Here is a 24,451-nt window from a genome sequence, read left to right as displayed (position 1 = left end):
AACAAAAGACTGAGATCCGCTTGGTGTGTAACCTCTCCACTTACATACCGTGAGGCAGAGTGGTCCTAGTGATTTTGGACAGTCACCTGATGGACCATGGAGGAAGAGAAACCTGCCCTGGGCTTCTGAGCCTTGGAGCTGCTGTTGGGGAAGATGGTCAGGAGTGTGGGCAGCAAGGCTTGAAGAGCGTATCAGTTACATCGCGTTTCCAAGCCTCAGTCTCCTCATCCATAAAACGAGCACACAAACGCGCAATCTCTGACTCACAGCGTCAAGGTGTGTAACAGTATCTGGTACTGTGCCAGGTACGGAGTTAAACATTGAACAAAATAGTCCCCTCCTCTGAAATTCTGTTCTCCCATGGCACTTCCCTAGCCGACAAGGCCGGCATTAGATCCTCCCTTCATACCCAGTGGCTCTTTATCCTCCCCTGGTCTGCTAGCTTCTGGCTTTGTTTCTGGATCAGAGTCCTGCTGTGGCAGCTGTGAGTAGTGAGGCTGGAGCATCCTTGCTCCGCAGTTCTCGTCACGTCTATGTGCATAGAGCTCCGCATTATTCCAAGACTTGGCGACGAGGCCGGAGGGCTGGGCAGAGGAAGCGTTCAATGGGAAACGGCTAACAGAGGCTGCTCTGTCAACCAGTCCTGGGCCAGGCCGAGCCTCTATCTGTCTGGCAACTTCCCCCAGCCCGCGGGACTGGCCAGCTATGGTCTCTACAGTTAGAATTCAACCTCTCAGCTGGAGGAAGGCACCTTCCCTAGCTTCAAAGACTTTGCCCATTTCCCCAGGCACCCAAGATGCATGCAGAATCCTGCTGAGCCAGTCTTGGTCTTGCTGTTCCCACTCAGAGTGGCCTGACTTGGGACACGGGGAGGACCGAGGTGGGGAGGTGGCCAGTTCCTAGCATTTGAATCTGTGACAAAAAGCACCAAGGGGAGGAAAGGGTTTGTTTTAGGTCACAGGTTACGGTCCATCTGGGGGGGAATCCCAGCATCCAGAACTTCGGACAATTAGTCCTGTCACAGCCACAGTCAAGAGCAGAGAGAAATGAATGCCTGTGTGCTTTGTGCTCTGCTTTCTCTACTCTGATGCAGTTCAGGGCCCAAAACCAGGGGATGTGCCGCCCACAGTGGGCTCACCTCAGTTAACCCAGTTAAGGAAAAATTCACGCCTGGAGAGTTGGCTCAGTGGTCAAGAGCACCCATTACTGCTCCAGAGGCCCTGGGCTTGATTCCCAGCTCCCACGCAGTGGCTCACAGCTATCTGTAACTCCAGTCCTGGGGCTTACAACATCATCTTCTGGCCTCTTTGGGCACAAATAAATAAAATTAAAAAGGCAAAAAGAAATCCCTCATAGCGGACCCACAGGCCAACCTGATCTTAAGACAGGCGCACATTGAGACTTCCTAGGTCAGTCTAGGTGTGGCAAGTTGGCAATTAAAACCAGCCATCCCCGGAAAGAAACAGTTCTCTGTGGACCCGTCTTGGAGAAAATGGTCCCTGTGTCCTTTCTGCTAAACTATACCTGCAAGTCTCCTGAGTCCTGAGGGGTACAAGAAAGAACATCCCAAACTCCGTGCCTCTTATTTATGTTTTGACTCCCGCTTGCTCGGCATGCTTCGAGACGTGTATTTCCCATATAATCCCAACACTGATGGGGCAGGGACAAGCAGAGCCCTGCGACTTACTAGCCAACTACTCCAGCAGAATCTGTCAGCTTTCAACGAGAGATCCTGTCCCGCTTTGTCTAGCCCACCCTACCACTACTACCTGGGGGTAGGGAAAAAAGGCAGTTTGGTGAGCAACTGAGGAAGACACCTAGGGTTTGACCTCTGCCCTCACCCCCACGCCTCCCTCACCCACACATGGTGTAGACACACATGTTTTTATGTGCATCAGCATGGTCAAGACTAGCGGGTGTGTACAGGCAGAGGTTAAAGAGCCTTCAGCTGCCATGTGACGATAGTTCTGATCGATAGGACAATGGCTGTCCTGAGGACAGGAATAGTGTACTCAGACTCCTTGGGCAGAACTGCCTGTCTGAAGGAGAACAGAGAGCCATCTAGGGGAACCTGGAGCTGTATCTCACAGGGTGAGCACATCAGTGCTGGGGGAAGAGAGCAGGACAAAGCACTTACTCTGCACAGCAAGGCAGGTGTGTGGGGACCTTAGCCGCTGGCAGACTTGACAGACAGTGGGCAGGTGGACACATGGTTTGATGGTGAGCATGTGGGGTGATCAGGCTGCGGCTGTAGAAAGTGTCTCTAGGAACAGGAAGGGGTACAGGTAGAAGCTGGTGCCCGGGGTTTCTGATATGGAGTGTGAAGCCGTTAGCCAACTTGCTGGACCCTCGGGTCACTGCATTGCTACCTAGTGATGGACGGTGACATGCAGGAGCTCCACTGGGATCCACTCTGGAAAGTGACCTGTCCTGCATGGCCAGGTGAATAATGAGTATTGACAGTAGTTTTTCCTTCCAGACCTAACTGAAGGGTGGAAACTGCCACCCACATCTTGGGAGCCTAGACCTGTTCCCTCAGTATGGTGTCAGAAGCATTGTACTGACTTGGTGAGCACTCTTCTCCAGGAAATAGTTGTGACCTACAGACACTTTATTGGGCACTTTGCATATGTTATGTTGTAATTAACTGTTTTACATTCAAGGAAACTGAGGCTTGGTACCTAAGGTCAGGTAGTATATGAATAGTAATATACTCAGACCCAGGCTCTTAGCTCTCATCTTGTGTCATTAACCTCTGTGCTGCATCAGCTCCGAGAGAATTCAGTGTTTTCAATGGGGGCACACTATCTTAGCCTTACCTTCTCCATTCCCTGCCTCCCCTTTCTACCTTCCAGGTATCCTTGGTGCTCTCCGCTCTCCAGGCTGGCAACAAGGGGACCCAAGCATGCATCACGGCTGCTACTGCTGTTTCTGGCATCATCGCCGACCTGGATACCACCATCATGTTTGCAACAGCAGGGACACTGAATGCGGAGAATGGCGAGACCTTTGCAGACCACAGGTACCGGGGGAGACTTCAGCTGGCATCCCTGAAACTGGTGATCACATTTGGTCACCACACTCTGCCCAGGACTCAGAAATGTGCTTTATCCACTTGGATGTCAATAAGATTCTCAGAGGGGGCGTGAACCACAGGGTCAGAATAATTCCCTTTGACAAGTTAGAATCAGTCTTCCCCAACTGAGGCCAGCTTTTTTGATGTTTGCACACCAGGGAGTTGCCCCTCTGGCTGCCCACAGACCCAGTAGGACCAGGAGAGGCAGAGTTAGCATTCACTTCCCAAAGCCTCCTGCCTCCTCGGAGCCTTCATTAAACACGTGTGTCAGTGGCTCTGCAGGTTTACCGCTGATGACCCCTAAATCCTTATCACGTGTCCAGCCCCTTTCTTGTCTCTCCAGTCCAAGGGCTGTGGGGCTGTGATAGAGTGGAGATTCTCTGTATTCTGTTGTCCATCTGGAGCCTGGCCCCATGGGCTCTGAGCCCCGAGCAGGATGTACAAGCTATGCACCCTCACAACTCCGTGTGCCTAGGAAATATCTTTGAGATTGTGGGGCCATAGGAAGAAGCTGAGCTTCCGCCTAGCTACTGTGCTGAGCCTCTCTCTGGAGCCGTGCTACCAATCCCGCTACATACTGTTTGAAGCTACACCCTCATGTGCATGGAAGACTCCCCTCCCCTTGAGGGGGGTGGATCACTGGGGCCTCTCTTCTCAAAGCCCCCGGGAAAGGATTTCCTTCCTTCCCAACTGCAAGTGAACAGGTTTTGTTCTGTTTCTCCCGTCTCTCTGGCCTCCCTGCTTTCCCAGGGAGAACATTCTGAAGACAGCAAAGGCCTTGGTGGAAGACACTAAGCTGCTGGTGTCAGGGGCCGCATCGACTCCAGACAAGCTGGCCCAGGCCGCCCAGTCCTCTGCAGCAACCATCACCCAGCTTGCCGAGGTGGTCAAACTGGGGGCTGCCAGCCTGGGCTCCAATGACCCTGAGACCCAGGTAGGAATGTGACCTGGGGACTGCCTTTCTCTTTTTCCTATACACCCTGCATCAGGCTTCAGAATGGGGTTAAGCATGTAGCCTTTGAAGTAAGCAATACGTGTGTGTGCTTGATTGGAGAAGCGGACAAGAAGCAGTTGACAGAGATGTGGACTGTCGTGATGGTTCAGGGGTTGAGACAAGCCTATGGATTTGGGAGGAACCTAGAAGGGTAAGTCAGCCAGGTCTGGTGAACAATTGGTTGAAGAAGACATGGTGAGAATAAAGGCGAGGGAGGAGTGCCAAGTGTCTTGTGGTCAGGCTGGAGCAGTATGTAGCTTCATGAAGCCAGAGAAGTGAGCCATCCATGGGGGGAGTGGGGGGAGAGCCACCCGGACCAGAGGGAGGAGGGTGAGTCCCAGTCTAAGGCGTGTTGAATCAGAAGTGCGAGACAAGCAGCTAGAAGCATCGAGGGCATGAGCCTGCTCCTGTGCACAGGTGTGACTCAGGTGTGACTCAGGTGTGGCTGCCTCTCAGCATCTGCAGGCTCAGGGAGCGGAAAGCATGGGTCAAGAGAAGGGATGTCAGATTGAGCCTGGAGAACTCCAACCTTCCGGGCACCTGCTGAGGAAAGAAATGCCTCAAGAGTGGCCAAAGCTGGGGGGGGGGGGGCAGCTAGAGAAAGAGGAATGTTGTCACCTATGGCGAAAGTGAATGTCTGGCAACAGGCTGTTGGTGACCCAGCTTCTGGCCTAGGGTATGGCGCACATGTCACTTACTGCTGGAGATGGCTGGCTTACTGCTGGAGATGGCTGGCTCTGAAGCAGAGGGAGAAGTGGGAGGACTTTCTGCTCAGGAGGTGGTGACTTGGTTGAAATGCCCCACCTGAGCCTTAACGCCCTCTCCAGGCCAGAGTCACCGCAGGTTTTCATGTTCGACACCAGCACACCATGTATAGCAGCACCTGGCACATGCCAGATACACGGCCAGCTGCTGTTCCCACGGCCTGGAGCTGGCAGCCGGCTGGAGTCCTTGGGAGCCTGTCCCACTCCCCTGCATTTGTCCCAGTAACAGAGGCGCCTGCACCAGTCGGGTCAGCAGGCTAGTCCACTGGGCCCCAAACTAGATAACACTTGCTCCTCAGGACCTGGGCGGGCAGCAATGACTGCACTAATTAACTGGGGGCCACCAACCTTGCTCCTGTGTCCCCTGCCCCTTCCGTTCCCACTGTCCTCCGAGACAATGGGGCCCCGGGAGGAACCCTTCTTAGTGTTTGTATCCCCCAGCTCGGTTTCCTCCAGCAGCCCTAGAGTTCAGATCCACTGTTTGCACAGTGCTTCTGCAGAAACCTGAGACGGTGGTCCCACCCTGGGGGGAAGGAAGGAAGGAACGGCTGGCATCCCTGTTGCTGAGGTTGGAAGTGCAATCCCACCCCCACCCCAGAGATCTTCTCTTGCCAGCTAATTTTGAAGAGAAAGCTGTGGATCTTTTTCACACAGAGAAATGCATTAAATTGCTGTGGGATTTTTTTTCCCCTTTGTTTGAAAACATCTTATCTCAACAAGTTGTATTAGGTGCAAAAAGTAGAGAATCCCAAAATGAGTTCTTAGAGCCACCACAAATCTTCCGTGACTCCTAGTGTTTCCTCTGCCTCCCTATCTGGGCAGCCTCTTCCCCAACTCCTATGCCTGTTTGTTGGGGTGGGCGCACTTAGCGTGCCATCTGCTCCGCAGACCTTTAGCTGCCGTTCAGTGGTCCTTGTCTAAAGGTGCCATCCTGTTCTGGTTACCGGACAGCTGACTGGCATGCAGAGGGGTTATTTTTCTGAGCAGATTTTAAAATTAATTTTATTTACGTAAACCGAAATAATTTTTAAAAAGAGGTTTCTGTTTTTAAATCTAGAAGGTTTGGAGTGCTTTGTTTTTTATAATTATGTGTGGGTGGGTGTGTCAGCTGTGGGTATGTGTGCATGAATACAGGTACCCAAGGAGGCCAGAGGCTTTCAGTACCCTGGAACTGGAGCTAGAGACAGCTGGGAGCTAATCGATGTGGGATCTGGGAACCTAAATTGGATCTTTCAGGAGAGCAGTTAAGTGTTTAACTGCTGAGCCATTTGGCCAGTCCCCTGAAGCAGCAATTTCTAATGAGAACTCACTTTAAAAGGGGGGGGGCAGTGAGATGATTCAACAGGTAAAACACCTGCTTCACAGGCTTGACAACCTGAATTTGATCCCAGAACCCACAGAAAGTTGGGAGAAGAAAGCAACTCCATGGGGTTCTACTCAGACTGCCACACACACTAATACTAATTAATAAATTAAAATTTTTAATAAGTAAGTTACTTTTTCAGACCTGCTCAGAAAAAAAAAATGTCCCCTCTGCATGTCAGTCACCTGTCAAGTAACCAGGACAGGGCAGTACTTCCGGGACGATGATGGTAGCAGCAGCCCTGGCTTGCTGTGCCTCCATTTCTTGCTGCACGTCTTCACTGTTCCAGGCTCTGGAGAGAGTGTCAGGCCTTCACAGCCAGCTGACCCCAGCCTGTGGGTGCAGGAGGCTGGCTAGGGTCCCTTGGCCCTCTTGATGAGGTGACACAGCAAAGGGTGTGGAGGATGCAGGAGGCTGTTAAGTTACAATGTTTCTGTGTCACTACTGTCTGGAGTTCTGGAGACCACAGAAGGCTTTGTTGTTTATTACCCAGGTTGGTCCTCACAGCAACTGAATGAGGTGGGAAGGGCTGGCACTCTGTGAAGGTTAAGTCTTGGGCCCTTGGCATCACATTGACCAGAGTCCAAATTCCAAACCTTCCGCTCTTGGCGCCAGTGCAGTGACCCAGTTCATGTCAGCTCTCCCTTTGGCTGGTGCTTCAGCTTCCAGCTCCAGCACTCGAGATAGCATCAGCTCCAGGACGGAGCAGGCCACTTTGTCTTCATTTCTTCCTCAAGATTGAGTGCCAGGTGTGTGCCAGAACACGTTCTGAGGAGGAATCCAAATAGGGTCTGTTCTAACCTCATTGGGTCGTAGGAGAAGATAAATCATGGATAAGCGAATAAATTAAATGGCACCGTGGACTAATACGACTGTAGTATTAAACAGGGCCATCTGATAGTAGTTTGGTATTCAGGAGCTAGACCCATTGCTAGGTGGTCAGGATCAATCTCGTGGGACATACGTTCAAGCTGAACCCAGAGGATGGAAAAAGCCAGGTTCCAGGTAGAAGACAACAGGAAGAAAGATCTACATGTCCAAACTCGTGGTGCGGGGCAGGGGATTGCAGGCACAGAGCTAGAGAGCAGGCGGAGTGCCATAGAGACCTTACTGCCCCATATGAAGGAGTCACTGTGTTACCAATGCTTCTGGGTGAGTGATGGTTCCTCAATGATGGTACCTCTGCCTTAGCAACCTCCATCCAGTCAGAGACAGCTTGTTGGCAGACTTGGCAGCCAGAGAGCTATGTACCCAGATCCCAGCCTCAGCCTCAGCATCAGCCTCCACTTTGGTGTCAAAGTAGGCATTAGTTCTCAGCCTCGGCCTAAGCAGCAGCAGTGGGAGCAGCCTTTCTGTTAGTTTTATTATCATCATCATTAGCAGCAGCAGCAGGAAGATTGGCCTCCCTGAGCCACAGACCCTCCAAGGGTGGCTTCTTGAGTGGTGGTGTCATGTGCAGAACATAAAGCTACCGATAAAGAGCCTCCTTCCCGCATCCTTGCGCCCTGGCAGAAGCCAGCACTGAAGGTCATCCTCTCTACTCACCAGCCTCCTACTCTTTCAGGTGGTGCTGATAAATGCCATCAAAGATGTGGCCAAGGCTCTTTCTGATCTCATTGGTGCTACCAAGGGAGCTGCTAGCAAGCCAGCTGATGACCCCTCCATGTACCAGCTCAAAGGAGCTGCCAAGGTAGGGTGGGGCTCCAGCGGGGGCTGACCATGACGGGATGGCGATATGCCAGACTGCTGGAAGGAAAAACATTTGATCGTCTTCCTCGTACGAAGGAAGGAGATTATCTTCCACACCATTGGCATAGAAGGTGCAGATGCTACCCTTCAGACAGCATACCCTATGCTTTTCTCCTCCAACGCAGGTGATGGTGACCAATGTCACCTCTCTCCTTAAGACTGTGAAGGCGGTGGAAGATGAAGCCACCCGGGGCACAAGGGCACTTGAGGCCACCATCGAGTACATAAAGCAAGAACTCACAGTGAGTACCCAGCAGCCGTCACCCTCAGCTAGCTGTCACCGTCCAGCATATGACTGACACATGAGCTTCTCTGCGATTTTTAATTTAAAGAGCTTTTACCTGGAACTCCTAGACTGGGGAGGCTTACACATCTGTCTCCTGGTGGTATCTGTAGCTGCTTACCTGTATGTCAGTGAGTGTGGCTGGGATCTACTGGGACTCTTTGTTTGTGAGACAAGGTTTCATGGAGTCTAGGAAGACCTCAAACTTTTACATCTTCAAAGGTAAACTTGAATTTCTGATCCTCCTGCCTTTACCTCCCAAATGCTGGGATTACAGGTGTATGCCACCGTGCCTGGTTTTACAGAGGTGCTGAGGACTGAATTCGGGGCTTGATGAATGCTAGGCAAACACTGTGCCAACCGATCTATATCCCTAGCCAGGTTGTAGCCCTACATCCCTAGGGTTGATATGTATCACTTAGGACAGTCCAGACTTTATTCCACCCAAACGACAACATGACACTGGAGCATTGCAGAAGAGAAAAGTCAGAACGGCAGTTTACGCTAGCCCTGTGTTTAGATTATGGGGAGTACACGCATCCTTTCTTGTCACATTGCTGTTGGCCACATGTGGAATGACAGTTTGAGGATCACTGTTAGGGGAGAGGCGCAGATGCCTTTAGGTGAGACTCTTCTTCAGTATCCGGCTCATGTCCGTTTGAGATGTCTCTCCTTAGAGACATTAGGTCTGTTTACTCTTCCCGCATTCTAACCCTGGAGAGTTACAGGTATCAGGAATTGCGACAGTAGGGATGTTCTCTGTGCTCTGCACAGTTGCACACCCCTCATCCTAGCGCCCACACATAGAAACAGACAGGAAATGAGTGGTTTTGCCTCAGGATTTCTTTGTAATAGGTATAATCACAGATGTAGCTTCTTTTAGGGGATATGCAGGCACTTGGGGACTCTGCCTCTGCTGCAGGTGCTCTGCCTCTCAGGATCACCTATGAAGGCAGCGTGAGAAGCAGTGCTAGAAATGAGCAACTCTGCTGGTGCTGGGATGACTCTTGGCTTCTTTTGTCCTACCTTGAATGGAGCCAGCTTAGGAAATACAGTTAGGTCATAGTTTTAAAGGAGAAGCTAAAGAATACGTAAGTAACTCAAAAGCAGGTGATTCCTTAAGGCATACTATATGGGTTATAAGTGGAGAGTGCTCGTTCATTTCCCAGCTGCCCAGATCTGAATAATCACACAGAAACTATATTAATTACAACACTGTTTGGCCAATAGCTTAGGCATATTCCTAGCTAGCTCTTTACATCTTAAATTAACCCATTTTTGTTAATGTCTGTATCACCACAGGGCTGTGACTTACTGGTAAGATTCCAGCATCTGTCTCCTTTGGCAGGTACATGGCGTCTGCCTTGACTCTGCCTACTCTCTCTCCATATTTCTTCCAGCCTGGCTATATTCTGTCCTGCCTTAGGTCAAAGCAGCTTCTTTATTAATCAATGGCAATAAAACATATTCACAGCATACAGANACAGGGGAAGTCCTACATCATCTCCCCTTTTCTGTCTAAATAAAAAGGAAGATTTTTAACTTTAATATAGTAAAATTACATATACAAAACAGTTATCAAGCAAGAATTATAGTATAATATTTAGTCCATTTACCTTTGGCAAATTAAAGAAAATACTCTTATCATCTATTCTATCTTTGTGAGTCTAAAGTTTTGTATCTAATTTATCCTTTATCATAACTAATGAAAACTATAGCTATCTGTCTTTAATTCCATCAAAGATGCCAGGATATATTACCTAAGTAAATAGGAAATATATTGTAAGCAACTTCCAAAACTCTAGAATTGACAGAAACATCTCACTGACTGAACAGTCACCCAAAGTTCTTCTGTAACGTTGGGTACCCATCTTCAGCCTACAGACCCATAGTAGACTTTTCCATGGAGCAGGAAATTTCAAAGACTGTTCCACCTATATTGGCAGTTTGTCAGTCACTTTCTTCTGTGTCCTGCAGAATTTCTGGCAGACTCTTTCATGAAGAAGGAATCTCACCTTCTTTTGACAAGCTCAGCAGTCATTTTTCTGTGGGTCCTGCATGTCCAGTTTATACAGCTTACCGCCAAGCAGTAAGGGAAGTTTCTTCTCCAAATGGCTAGCCTTGTCACATTGAAGGCAAATATCATAACAAGTTTCTTCAATGCCCAACATCTCTTAAGTAATTGGTGCTTCCAAAGCAGACATGTCTCACTGTCAAGAAAAGTCTAAGTTCTTAAAACATTTTAAATGCTGTATTCTGTAGGTCTTTGAAAGGTTTGAAGACTATCTATACATCTGAAATATAGCTCTGTACCTCTAGAAAACCTAACTAACATGACTACAAGTTTGACTATTATAAATGACTATCTGTTAATCTGTAATTTTTAATTATACATTACATTTTTAAATGAGCTACACAAACACAATACCTTAACCAAGAGCAGAAATACATATACACAGTGTAACAAAATCGACCTTAAATCTGTATCAACAGACCAAAATTCATACCTATGCAAAGTATTCATCTCTATATCATATTCCCATTTAAATGAAAACAAGCATTTATAAACAATCATTTTGGGAATTGGGCATAGTTTTCTCCAAACTGCTTCCTGCTGTTTGTTGGGTGAAGTATTTTTAGGGTTTATGGAGACCTTTGGAGGGGCTCTTGTTCCATCAAACCAAATTACTCTAGAGGAATCCACAGGTTCTCATCCTCTGTAGAAACAAAAGGAGAACCTCTTTTTCAAAGTAACATAGCCTTAGACTCAAATTTTGAAGTCAAGATACCTTTAAAATGTTTATGTTGGTTTAGCTTAACAGCCCCCACTGTCAAGTATCTTTTTGTAGTTAACTCATTAACAGTAAAAAAAAATTTAAAGAAACCACAATAGCATACATAATCTAGACTTTCTCTGTATTTTCCATCTTTACGTGACTTTTTTATTACTTTTAATATTTATTATCTTTATTCCTTTTATCTATGTCTGTTTGTACTCTTTTATATTACTTTTACTGTCTCTTGAAAAACTTTGTTTTATTTTTTTAAAACCATTTACTTCTTTTTATAACTGTCTATACTCTTTTTTTTCTCTGTCTCCCAAGCCTACATACATTTTTAAAAGCACACTGTCTCTCGTTTAGAGGTCTGTTATGTCTGAATATGTCCTATTGTGTGTTTGAAATCCTTTTCTGACAAAGAACATTTTAAAATGGTAAGCAGTGAAGTCACGGTGGCCCTGGATGCTGGCTCTACCTCTCTCTGCCTTTTAACATGGCAGAGGTAGACCACTGCCAGCTCTGGGACTGCCAGGTGGGAACCACGCTCACCTCTGGGAAGCAGTTGACCCATGCTACCACCAAGTAACTTGCACCATGCTCTGAAAGAGCCATAGCCACTCATGCCACCAGCATGAACCAGGAAGCTGTCTCTTAAAGGAGTCTCAGTTTTTGCTGCTAATGCTGAGTCAGGAAGCCTTCTCTTAAAGGAGCCACACCTCTGCTCACCACCAGCAAACAGAACCTATCTGAAAATATGCAGCTACCAAGAAGCTGCACTGGCCTCCCGTTTTTGTGGGTCTAGAAGCTTTTTTTTTCTTAAGCTTTTTCTTAGGTCTTATATGGTTCCATGCCCCAGATGGTGGGCTCCATTTTGTAATGAAAGACTGCTCATTCGTTTCCCAACTGCCCAGACCCAAATAATCACACAGAAACTATATTGTTTGGCCAATAGCATAGGCATATTCCTAACTAGCCCTTACATCTTAAATGGCCACATTTCTATTAATCTGTGTATCACCACAAGACTGTAGCCTACCAGTAAGGTTCCAGCATCTGTCTCCTTTGGCAGCTACATGGCATCTGCCTTGATTGACTCTACCTAGTCTCTCTATATTTATCTCTTCCAACCTGACTGTATTCTGCCCTGCCATGGGCCAAAGCAGCTTCCTTATTAACCAATGGTAATAAAACATGTTCACAGCATCCAGAGGGGAATCCTACATCATCTAGGTACCTTAGAATGGCTGCACAGGATGGCCATGTTCCCGCCTGAGATCTGGATACAGGTTTAGACAGCTGTAGGTACCCCATGGTGGCAGTGGAAGGGAAGATACATAATATAGACTATCCTGGGACATTACAGATGCTTGGTCATTATGAGTATATGAGAGTGGCTTAGAATTCAACTACATTTTCTCAGTTGGAAGGATGGGGAGACGACTCAGCAGTTAAAACACCCAGATACAAGCATGAAGACAGGAGTTTGGCTCCATAGAAACCCACATAAATACTGTGGCCCATCTGCAATTCCAGTCTGGAAAGGTGGGACAGGGAATCCCCAGAGCAAGCAAACTAGCACAACTAACCATATCAGTAAGCTCTGGGTTTGACTGAGGGACCCTGCCTCAATGAATAAAGTGGAAGAATGGATGATGTTGATTCCTGACATTAACCTCAGACCTACACATACACGTGCACATATGTGCCCACACACAGGCAAAACATACATACACACAAACATGCACACTGCCCCACACACGTGACAAATGGAAAATAGATGAAGATGAATGAATTCACCCAGAGTGTTCTCCACAGAGCCTCTGCCATGAAGACCACAGTAGTTTGGAGAACTCTATGTGTAGCCGTCATCCCACTGTGGTACCTGGGTCTGGACACAGGACTTGCTGTCCTGAGTTACTTAATTGTCACTGCCGTTTTTTAAGGAGCAGTGATGTTTGGCAGCCCCTCTTCTACAGGGACAGATGCTCATGCAGCACACAGTCACAGGGCTAATCCTTCATAGTAAAGACAAAGGACCAGGTGTGTGTGAAGCAAAGGCAGCTTGCCTTGGCTAACATGAATTCATTGCAACTTTTTAAAAATTGTGTGTGTGTGTGTGTGTTTAAATTGGAGTCACCGACTTAAACACCTCTGCATAGCCCTGCAGCTATCTTTGTGAAAGTTATAGGATGAAATGCTTCACTCCATAAACTCATACCTGAGCAAAGTGGGCAGGAGATCATCCAAAGTGATGTCTTCAGGTTACTCCTGCCCTAGAGCCCACACTGGGATTGAGGAAGACAGTATGTAAATATGGGGTAGTGATGTTTGCAAATGGGTGAGTTAGCCCTTTAGAAACCTCTTGTTCACCATATTCTTTCCACAAACGTCAAATGTCTCTGTATGACCCACTCTACTGTCCTTAATTAGGTTTCTAATTTCCTGTCATGTGACAGTCTCTTCCCATTGTTAGCTTGGTTCTCAGACACTAATTGCACCAGGTAGAAAAGTGTAAGTAATGTTTGTCCTTTCCTTTTTGATTTTTTTTTTTTTTGCCTTCAAGGTGTTTCAGTCAAAAGACATACCTGAGAAGACATCATCACCCGAAGAATCAATAAGAATGACGAAAGGCATCACCATGGCAACAGCCAAAGCTGTGGCAGCTGGGAATTCATGTAGACAGGAAGACGTGATTGCAACCGCCAATCTGAGCAGGAAGGCCGTCTCAGATATGTTGACAGCTTGCAAGGTAAGGACCTGAGCATTGTTGTGGATGGATGATGGATAGTTTCCTGTTGAAAATGACTCATTTAGTGTCCTGGTGAAGGAGGTGAGCTGGAGTATGAGCAGGGAGCAGCTGCACACCTTAAACTTTGTGGTAGACCAGCGTGCAGAGAGTGCAGTTTACACCTGGCAGGGTTAGCTCCCACCTAGTGCATGGAGGAGGAGGCTGGAGGATTATTGCAAGTCAGAAGCCAACCTAGGCTACATAACAAGACCCTGCCTCAAAAAAAACAAACAAGCAAACATTAGGGCCTGGAGAGATGATGGCTCAGAGGTTAACAGTACTTGCTGCTCTTCCAGAGGACCCGGTTTCCATCCTAGTACCCATATGGCAGCTCCAAGAAGATCAGCTGCCCTCTCTGGCCTCCACAGGCATTGCATACATGTGGTACACAGACATACCTGCAGGCAAATCACCCAACCATACACACTACAAAAACAAACAAAAACCAATAGTAGTAAGAAGATGATGGCAATGATGCTGACAGTTCCTTTGGAGGCAGCTGCATCCCTCACCTCCCTCCAGAAAAAGGGCATCATGCAATAAGACAAATACAGAAAACCAACCTGCTAAATGGTGGATCAAGAAAAACGTCTCTAAGGGCTGGGGTGGAGTGGGGCTCAAGGAATAAAGTGCTTGCTTGCAACCATGGAAACCTGAGTTTCATCACCAGAACCCACGTAAGCAGATTCTAAACCACTGATAGCAAATGCAAACTGGCATGATTTATTTACTTATTTATTTTTTACTTTCTTTTTATTTATTCTTTTTGTTTTTCACATCATTCCTCTCAATCTCACTCATTCCTCATCCCTTTGTACCTGCCCTCTGCCCTTGTATCCTCCCCTCCAAAATAAAATAGAATAAAATTTAAGAGAAAATTTTTAAAAAGAAACAAAAATCTCATCACAGAAGCTGTAGTGTGACACACTGAGTCCACAGTATATCCAGAATGTCCTTCTGTCCATACAGTTACACTTGCAAGTCTTCCTTCAGAGTCACTGGTCTGGTGCGAGCCCTCTGGTTTCTGCTACACCATCAATACTGGGCCCTTACTGGGGCTCCTCTTAGATATCCTGTTGTTGCCATGTGAACTGACATGACTTACAAATCTAATCATATATATTAGTTATTAATTGTTAAAGAGAAGCCCCTCGCACTTGATTCCTATTGTAATTATAAAGTCCCTTTTGCCTCAGTGTTTGTGAGATTGCGTGGAGCAGATGCTGGTGTGGGTGCCAGCCAGCGGCATGCTGCCTGAGCTCCTCAGGACATCGCCCGCATGTGCATGCACAGACTATCAGGGAGCACAAGAAATGGGCCGAGATCACGGAACCAGCTACTGACAGTGCAGCTGTGAGGTTTCTTGAACAGTTGAGGCTGCTTCAGTGGGCATTCAGCCCAATCATGGTGGTAGAGAAAGGGACTCCAGCAACAAAGACAAGGTTCCAAAGTGACTTGTGTGTAACGTGATGCGGCAGTGTACATGTCTGTGCCTCCAGACACAGAATCTGTACCTAAGAGGAAGTAATAGCTGAGATAAGGTGATCGGATGAGTGTTTAAGATGCCTAGAGCATTAAAGTCACAAGTTAAGCCAGGTGACTGCTTGTAATCCCAGCGCCAAGAAGGCAGAGACAGGTAGATCCTTGGGGTTCCCAGGCTAAAGTGGGCCTAGGCATGTTGGCACACACCTTTAATCCCAGCAATCAGGACCAGAGGCAGGTGGATGGCGGATAGCATCCGAACAATGACACCTGAGGTTGCCCTTTGACCTCCACATAGGTATTTTTTATTAACTATTTTTCTGTATATTGATGTGTTTGCTTGAATGTATGTCTGTGTACTGCATATCTGCCTGTGCCCACTGAGGCCAGGATGAGGGTGTTCATTCTAGGAGTTAGACAGTTGTGAGCTGCCATGTGGATACTGGGAATTGAACCCCTGTCTTCTGGAAGAGCAGATAGTGTGTTCTTAACTGTTAAGCCATCTCTCCTGCTCCAACACACAGAATTTTTTTTCTAAGCAGAAAAATTTTGAAGTCACACCAGTGAACCTAGTTGCTCTGTTGGAACATGACTTCTGGGTCTGAGTGGGGAGCCAGGCAAATGTGGAGGTGAGGCATATCCCACCCACACTGCCTGGCTTTAACAGATGCCAGGATTGACCAGCTCTCAGGTGTCTTCACCTGGGTGAGTTTCTGTACAGTCTGCTTTCGTGTGCCTATATTTTTGTTAGATTTAATTCTTTATTTCTGGTTGTCGTTGGCATGAGGTGGCCATTCCTGTGTTGCTCTGGTCTTTCTTACTGTTTAGCTCATGACTTCTATCAGCCAGTACTGCCTTCCCCTTTGGTCAGATAGATAGGTTGCCTACAGTGTTTATTGCTGTAAGCTTTACTGTTTTATTTTTGAGATCGGGTCTCATGTATCCCAGGCTGGTCACTATGTAGCTAAAGATGACCTTGAACTTACAACCTTCCTGCCTCTCCTTAGCTCTATGCTTCCAGGCATACCCCACCACAGCTGGTTTATGGGGTGCTAGCTCATGTGTGTTAGGCGGGCCCACTGCCAACTCACCTACGACTTCGCTATAAGAAACATCTTTGTGTTTATTTGATTTATCTGGGCTTTGGATTATTTGTTCAGGAAGACTCCCAGAAGTGGTATTAGGGGATCAAATTGTATAACCTTTTCATTATTGCCAGATTGTTCTCCCAAAGTTTCTGCCAAGTTACAGAGCCACCACAGTTAGCAAGAATATTCTTCCCCCAACCCTTCTTGGCAACTTGGTCACCTGCTCTGGCGAAGCCACTGCATTGTAGCGCCATGACCCGTGTCACATGACCCACAGTAGTGCACAGCTCTGTGTTTCACATTTAGAGGCTCGGGGAAACATAGACATAATGAAATATGGGCATTTTAAGAGCACGTGGACATGGCTGTGGACACCCTCCTTACCCACATCCCCACCCACCACCTCTGGTTTCTGCCTCTGAGGTTTGTTAGTCCTCAGTCAGTCTAACTTGTCTCCTCAATGGCAGCTGCTTGCCATGTTCCCTAAGGAAGGGTACACAGGTCTTGCCACCCACATTGCTCATCTCTGAAAGGAGATGAACTGTAAAGCCAAAACTAGTCAGCCCCCCTTACGTCTTGACTTTTTCTGTGTTCCTGTAGATTTAGCCTAAGGACCCATGAATGGTACCCAAACACTCTGCCACCAAGTTATAGCCACAGTCCTCTTTTTACTTGATTTTGAATCAGAAGCTCACTCATTTGCCCAAACTGTAGCCTTGGACTCACTCCATAGACCAGGCAGGTCTTAAACTTGGGGTCCTCAGCTTCCCCAAGTGGCTGAGATTATAGGCCTGCCACAGAGAGACTGGCTCTGTCATGTGTCGTGCCTTTGTTGTGGCTGCTGGCTTATTGGGAGTGCTGTTTTATGCCTTTCTGTAAGCCTCCCAAGTGCTTTCCAGAGTGGAAACTGCGCAAGAAAAATGAAGGGGATAGGGTTTCCTTATGTAGCAAATAAAAGATGATGTCCCACGCCTGCACTTTTCCATGCTTTCTAGGGTGCCTTTTATCCCGCAGCCCTGCAAGTCAGAATGCTACCTGAAACAATTTGTCATGGATAACTGGAGGTGGCAGGTCACGGTACAAGGAAAAGCCTGAGAGGCTGTTACCCAGGGCTCTGGCTTGCTTATCTCTGCATTTGTATAATGTGAGATGCGTTCTTTACAGAGCCTGGGGGTAGCAGGGAGCCGCGAACTGAAGGAACCTAAGGGCTCTGGTCACAGAGAGTGCCCTGTGACTGTAACTTGGAAGGCTCAGTGGGAACATGGGCTTCATTAGTCTGGGGACATAGAGATGCCATAATAGTGCCCCTGCTGGAAACAGTAGCTGTGAATCTTCCTGGATGCTTTACTGCATGGAGAAGAGGGTGAGAAGGGACAGAAGGTCCCAGACTCCAGTGTTTCTGCCGTGTGTCCCCAGGAAGCCAGCCTACAGACTGTCAAAGGACCTGCTGCAGAGGCATGAGCATGGAGGGAGAGATTCCTTTCCCACCTAGAGAATGGGGGTGAAGGTCTTCCGCCTCAGAGACCAAGGTGGCCAGCTCTGCTGCGCTGGGAACTCACAAGCAGCTCTTCTTGGTTTAAGATGCCAACATTGTCTTCTCTCCTCCCCACTCCCTTTCTCAATCTGTCTCCAGCAAGCATCCTTCTACCCTGATGTCAGCGAAGAGGTACGAACCAGAGCCTTGCGGTACGGCACCGAATGCACCCTGGGCTACTTGGACCTTCTGGAACACGTCTTGGTGGTAAGGAGGAGTGTGGGCAGGGTGGAGCAGAGCTGTGTCTCTTTGTGACTGACATAGGTGAAGACCCTCCTTCCCTCGGGCGTACCCCCTTCCCAGCATCCTGCCAGCATCTCTCATAAGGTTAGGACTATGCCGAGCAGACCGTCTGATCCAGCACACTGGACCGAAAGTGCAGCCTTCAGGAAGACTTGGTGGGGGTCCAAAAGATCTGATTTCAGTCTGGCACCAAAGAGCCAGCAGAGCAAACACGCCTGGGGTAGGGTGGGGAGAGAAAAGGAGGAGGCAGTGTCAGAGGGGAATTGATAAGTTGAAGGTCAGAGACAATGTTGAAAAGAATTGAAAGGTCTCTGAGGCCAGGGAAATAGCTCAGTTGAAGAGTTTACCATGCAAACATGAGGGGCCTGAATTTGATCCCTAGCACCCAGGTTAAAAAAAAATTGAGTGAGGCAACACACACTTGTAATCCCAGTGTTGGGAGTGAAGGTGTGGTAAAGATAGAAGGATCCCAGAGTCTAACCAAACCAGCAAGCTCCACATTGAGTCAGAGACCCCATCTCAATAAACAAGGGGGAGCTGTTGAAAGAGATGCCCAACATTGACCTCTAGCCTTACACACACACGTACATGCACCTACACAAACACGTGCTCATGCACGCACACTGATACACACACATGTCATTTTGGGAGGTCTTATTGCAGAGACCCAAGTGCATTCTAAAAGTATAGAAAACAGGAGCCTCCATGACCAGCTAAAGAGAACAATTGCTAGTGGTCTGCTAGCCTCTGGTGGCTTCCTGTCATCCTTGAGTGAATGGCGTGGGTCACATCAAGAGTGCCTGGCCTGCTGTATCCACTGTGGAACTAGGATTAGAAGAGAAAGACAGAAGATTCTGGGCAGCAGATATTGTGGTTATGGTTGGTACCTGTTTTTTTTAGCCTTGTTTAGAACCTTGTATGGACTGGAGCAGAGCCCAGGAGAGTTTGTCCAGGAACCAGGGAAAACACAAGAAATTGGATGACATGTCCCCTCCCATGTCTGCTCCACTGTCCCTAAACCTAAAAATAAAAACAAGTCCCAGGCCACCTCAAGCACACAATTCTTGTCTCTGGAAGACAAGCATTGGATTTACTTGTTTTTCTTTGTACAGCCACATGAACTGTGGCTGAAGAGATGAACGACCAGAAACCCACAAAAGTCTTTCCCCTGGTTAAGGTCACTCCGCAGTTCAGCAACAGACGTGGGAACAAGTCCCCAGCTCTGTTCTGGTTCTAGTGGTCACTGCCTTCATCTTAAATTATCTTCTGGGATTAACTATTTCAGATCTTCTGAGGAGTCATTATGTTCATCCAGAGAACTTCAGTCACTGATAAAGTATTGTATGATATTACTGGTTTTGTTTGGAAAAAGTAGTCCGGCAGTGGTAGCACATGCCCTTAATCCCAGCACTGAGGAGGCAAAGGCAGGCAGATCTCTGAGTGGAGGTCAGCCTGGTCTACAGAGTGAGTTCTAGGACAGCCAGAGCTACTTAGAGAATCCCTGTCTCAGGTAGGTTAGGGAGGAGTCTGCAGTTATGAACCTTGGGCTTCCAAAGTCTGAACTCCAATGAGTGGAAGCTACTATAAACTACATGAGCCAAAGAAAAACACCTTAAGCAGAGGAAGGAGCCTTTTTAACCAAACTAGATGTGCCAGAATCCATTGGGAAGACTGGTCCATGAGTATATGACTTGCAGGGTCAAAGGAATAAAGCCAGAAAGCCTCCTAAGGCATCTTTGTCCTCATGAGACTGTGTACCATCTTCCATTATCTTTGGGGTATATGTTCTGTACCCTGCCTATAATTGTACCAAACTCTCTATTGTCTGCTCTTGCCTATGCATATTAGATATGATAGTTTAATTTTAAGTCAGAAACAGTAGGAAATCACTAGCAATCACTGGTAGAAAAATGAACAATTATAGCAGTATACTACAATAAAAGATACGTGAAGGACCATCAGATGGCTCAGTGGGGAAAGGTGCCTGCTACACACTCCTGGAGACGTGAGTTTGATGTAACCCGTGTGAAGGTGGAGTGTGAGAACTGATTTCACAAAGGTATCCTCTGAGGACACCCACACTAGAGGAGAATTTAAGATAACCACTCATGGTGGCACGTGCCTTTACTCCCAGCGCTTCGGCAGAAGCGTATGGAGTTCTGTGATTCTGAGGTTAGCCCACTCTACATAGAGAATCCCAGGCCAGCCAGAGCTACATAATGAGACCCTGTCTCAAACAACAACAACAACAAAAAAAGATAGATCAAGCTCAAAGCGTCAACACTCAGGAGACTGAGGCAGGAGGGTCGTTAGTTTGAGACCAGTCAGAACAAAATCGCAAGATCCTGTCTTTAAAAGGGACTAAAGAGATGGTTTAGTGGAAAAATACTTGCCGGACAAGCATAAGAACCTCAGTTTTTTTGTTTTTTTTTTTTTTGTTTGTTTGTTTTTTTTTTTTTGGTTTTTCGAGACAGGGTTTCTCTTGTGGCTTTGGAGCCTGTCCCGGAACTAGCTATTGTAGACCAGGCTGGTCTCGAACTCACAGAGATCCGCCTGCCTCTGCCTCCCGAGTGCTGGGATTAAAGGCGTGCGCCACCACCGCCCGGCTAAGAACCTCAGTTTTGATCCCTATCACCCATGTTAAAGAAAAAAGCTAACATATCACATTCCTGTAATCCTAACATTGGGGAGGCAGTGAAGGGTCCCTGAAGCTCCGTGGCCAGCCAGGCTAGCCAAATTGGTAAAAGCCCTCAGGGAAAGACCCTGTCTCAATGAGATGGAGAGTGACAGACAGACAGCCACATATTGCATTCATAGGCACACACACAGTCACATGTGTACGCACATGCGTGCACAGACAGACAGACACACACACACCCCTCCTCCTGAGGGGAGATAAGGGGTCCAGAGTCCCTGAAAACATTAAAGAAGGTCCATGATGCTCCCTGGGCTACACATCCTGGTACTGCACTTAAGGGCTGGGTTGTCCAGGTGCTGTGTCTGCTTCCAACCATAAGGATGAGCAGCAGGAGGGAAGTTGTCGGTCATAGGGGAGATGCCGGCCATAGGGGATGACTCCATGTGTCAAGGAGCAAGCTTCATCTGATGAGGGCCGGTGTGGGTAGGAGGCTGGATGAGAAGGGGGAACCACTGTTTTCTGTTCTGGGACCCCAACAAGAACCATCAGGGAGCTTTCCCTGTGGCCGCTCATATTGTGCACTGTTAGTGTTTCACACAGATTCTTCTTTCCCATGGAGTGGAGGCTCAGTCTTCCATGTTGCAGACCTATCTCGATGGTTGGTGTAGCTGTCATGGTGTGCCAGGACACCAGGTGTCCTCATCATCCATAATTATGGGAGACATAGGAACATGCTGTTTCTCCGAGTGAGACCATTAGCAGAAGAACCAGCTCAGTGCCCTAAAGCTAGTGCTATAAAACAAGAAGAACTCAGCCCATCTAGTGTGATAAGAACTTCTGTGTCAGGGCTGGAGAGATGGCTCCGTGATTAAGAGTGCTCGCTGTTCTCGCAGAGGACAGGAGTTTGATTTCTGTCCATACTCCAGCCTCAGAGGATCTGATGGCCTCTTCTTCTCTGGCAGGCACCCACATGCCCATCATACATATTAACACAGAGACCCAACACAAAAATATAAATAAGAGTTTTTGTATACCTTTACGGTATACACACACACACACACACACACACAATCAAAGAAACATAAGCACACAGAATGTTTCTCAACCTGTTTATAATAAGATACCAAATTGAGAGCCCCTGCCTAGAACCCCACCTCTGCCTTTTTCTAGCGCTCTATTTAACTCTCAGCATACACAGGCTCTGGTTTAGGCAGAGCCATCGTGGCTGCTCTAGGAAGCTCCTCGGTGCCCGTGGAGTGCATCGGCCTCCTGCATTTGCTGTGCACTGCTTCATGCTGGAGCATCTGCTCTACGGGGCAGGGTGCAGGCACCAGCCTCCCAGTGCCGTGCTGTTGTAGCCCAAGATCTCAGACAGGGTTAACCTTCACTTCCCTGGCAGAACTTTACTCAGGGTCTCTCTGTGTCCTGATATCAGAAATTGTGTTGACTTAATCACAGAATTAAAAATAGAGCAAGTCTCCTCCTGGCTGTCTAGAGCTAAGACACCTTAACTCGGCAGTGTGCTCTGCCTTAAAGGGCCATCTGTTCCTGGAAGTGGCACTCTCTGTCTACCTGGAGGGCTCTTCTCTCAGCTGTAGACGTCTTCAGTCACTGCAGTTTGATGATTCAAGTGTTTCAAGTTCCCACACCTGTAACTCCCCTCAGCTTTAGTGAGGCACAAGGCAGAAGGCAGCAGCACAGATTTCTGGGCCTAGGAAAGCAGGACCATAACTGAAGGAATAAATGTACGTCTCGCCTTCAGATTGTCCAGGCAGCCGATGACCTGCTCTGATCACCACAGATTTGTTTGCATTTTCTACACTTTGGCCAAAACTCATTGTATAAGATTCTAAAAGAACTAATAGTTTTTCTTTATTAAAAAGATGTTTAAACATGTCAGGGCAGCGGGCTCACATTTTCTCAATAGAATTACAGAATTTTCAATCCTAATATAGATATATGTCATATAAGTCTCATTACATAGCCTGGCACTTGCTATCCCACTGCATCAGCCTCCCAAGTGCTGGAGTTGCAGGCGTATGCTTCTTTAATTTACACCAACTATCTTGTTTTCCCTTGAGAATGTCCCTCCTGCTGCTCATCCTTATGATTGGAAGCAGACACAGCACCTAGACAGCCCTTGAGTGGGGTACCAGGATGTGTAGCCTAGGGAGCTTCGTGGACCTTCTTTAATGTTTTCAGGGACTCTGGACCTCTGATCTCCCTTCAGGAGAAGGTCTGTCTGTCTGTCTGTGCGTCCATGTGCATGCTCATGTGACTATGTGTGTACCCATGAATGGAATATGTGGGTATCTGTCTGTCACTCTCCATCTCATTGAGATAGGGTCTTTCACCTAGCATGGGCTTTTACCAATTTGGCTAGAAGGGCTGGCCAAGGAGCTTCAGGGATCCTCCTGCTTCTGCCTCCCCAGTGTTAGGATTATAAGAATGTGATATCATGTTAGCTTTTTTTCTTTAACATGGGTGATGACCATGTTAAAGTATGAATAACCCTACCTTACTTTTAACTCACATTCATGGCCTTTTGTCCACAACAGAGTAATAATTTAACAAGGTCTGTGGATTGGTTAACAAGTCACAAAATGAGCCATAACCATTATTCAACTAGTGGTCTTAGAGCACTATTTCAGACAAAAATGATACCACTTGGGAATTTTTTTTTAAACTTGATATTAAGATTTTACCTAAGTAATGCTGTTGGGGCCCTTTCTATGATTCACTTATATAAGCCCACCACAACTCTGTGGGGGAAAGACTGTTACACTCGTTTAATAGGCAGGTAAACTGAGGAAAGACTCAGAGAGCAGAGAAATATTTGGACTCAGAGTTACATGGGTGCATTGATTTCAGAAGATACACTTGGTTAGACAGCCTGCCCACTGGCTGTGTTAGGAAGCAAAAGGTGCCTCTTCCCTCAGCCTTCCCAGGACTCTCGTGATTTCCTGGAAATGCTCAAGGAAGCTGTCTTATTAGGATTTATTTTTCACTCATTTGTTCAGTTTCTCCCATATGTGTATATATGTGTATACATAAATGTGTGTGTGTTTCCAGCACCACTGTTTAGTTCCTATCAAGTTCAAGGTGCCTTAGTATTTTTATTAGAAACCTCTTGATTAGCTGTGTATGTAAATCTAATTACACACTGCTCAGCCTTGTCCTGGTCTGTAAACTGATACCGCATCATTTTGGCTACAACCTTTTTGGTCTTTGCAAGAGGAACTGGAATCATACAGCATTATTCATAAACGTAAAACCAATAAAAAGATAAACAGAGGAACTGGAAAGATGGCCAGCGGTTAAGAGTGCATACGATTCTTGCAGAGGATCTGAATTCAGTTCCCAGCATCCATACTGGGCAGCTCACAACTACTTGTTAGAGCTCCAGAAGATCTAATGCCCTCTTCTGGTCTCCATTGGTACCTGCACTTAAATTCACATTACCCCACCCCACCCCCGCCACACATACATACACACACACTTACATACATACATATATACATAGTTTTTTATTTTTTTTTCTTTTTTTTTTTATTTATTAAATATTTCTGTCTCTTCCCCACCTCCGCCTCCCCTTTCCCTCCCCCTCCCCCAATCATGTCCCCCTCCCTCCCTCCCGTCCCGTGGGAAGTCCAAGGAAAACCCTCCTCT

The 24,451-nt window shown here is 47.2% G+C and overlaps 1 protein-coding gene across 4 annotated transcripts in view; it reads left to right on the top strand.

Moving 5' to 3' along the window:
* Tln2 (talin 2) overlaps positions 1-24,451 on the top strand; it is a 428,435-nt gene that overhangs the window by 374,644 nt on the left and 29,340 nt on the right. For all 4 annotated transcript variants that reach the window (XM_050125928.1, XM_050125904.1, XM_050125914.1 and 1 more), the window contains 6 exons: positions 2,856-3,022; positions 3,827-4,010; positions 7,762-7,887; positions 8,072-8,188; positions 13,573-13,758; positions 18,001-18,108. In XM_050125928.1, coding sequence (XP_049981885.1) covers positions 2,856-3,022; positions 3,827-4,010; positions 7,762-7,887; positions 8,072-8,188; positions 13,573-13,758; positions 18,001-18,108 — 888 coding nt within the window. The remainder of the gene's footprint in view (positions 1-2,855; positions 3,023-3,826; positions 4,011-7,761; positions 7,888-8,071; positions 8,189-13,572; positions 13,759-18,000; positions 18,109-24,451) is intronic.

Source organism: Alexandromys fortis, unplaced genomic scaffold, assembly GCF_014885135.2.
Source record: "Alexandromys fortis isolate MF-2015 unplaced genomic scaffold, M_Fortis_MF-2015_v1.1 scaffold_22, whole genome shotgun sequence".
In the NCBI taxonomy this organism is placed as follows: Eukaryota; Metazoa; Chordata; class Mammalia; order Rodentia; family Cricetidae; genus Alexandromys; species Alexandromys fortis.
Note: the sequence above shows the minus strand (reverse complement) of the source record. Positions and strands in the feature narration are given on the sequence as shown.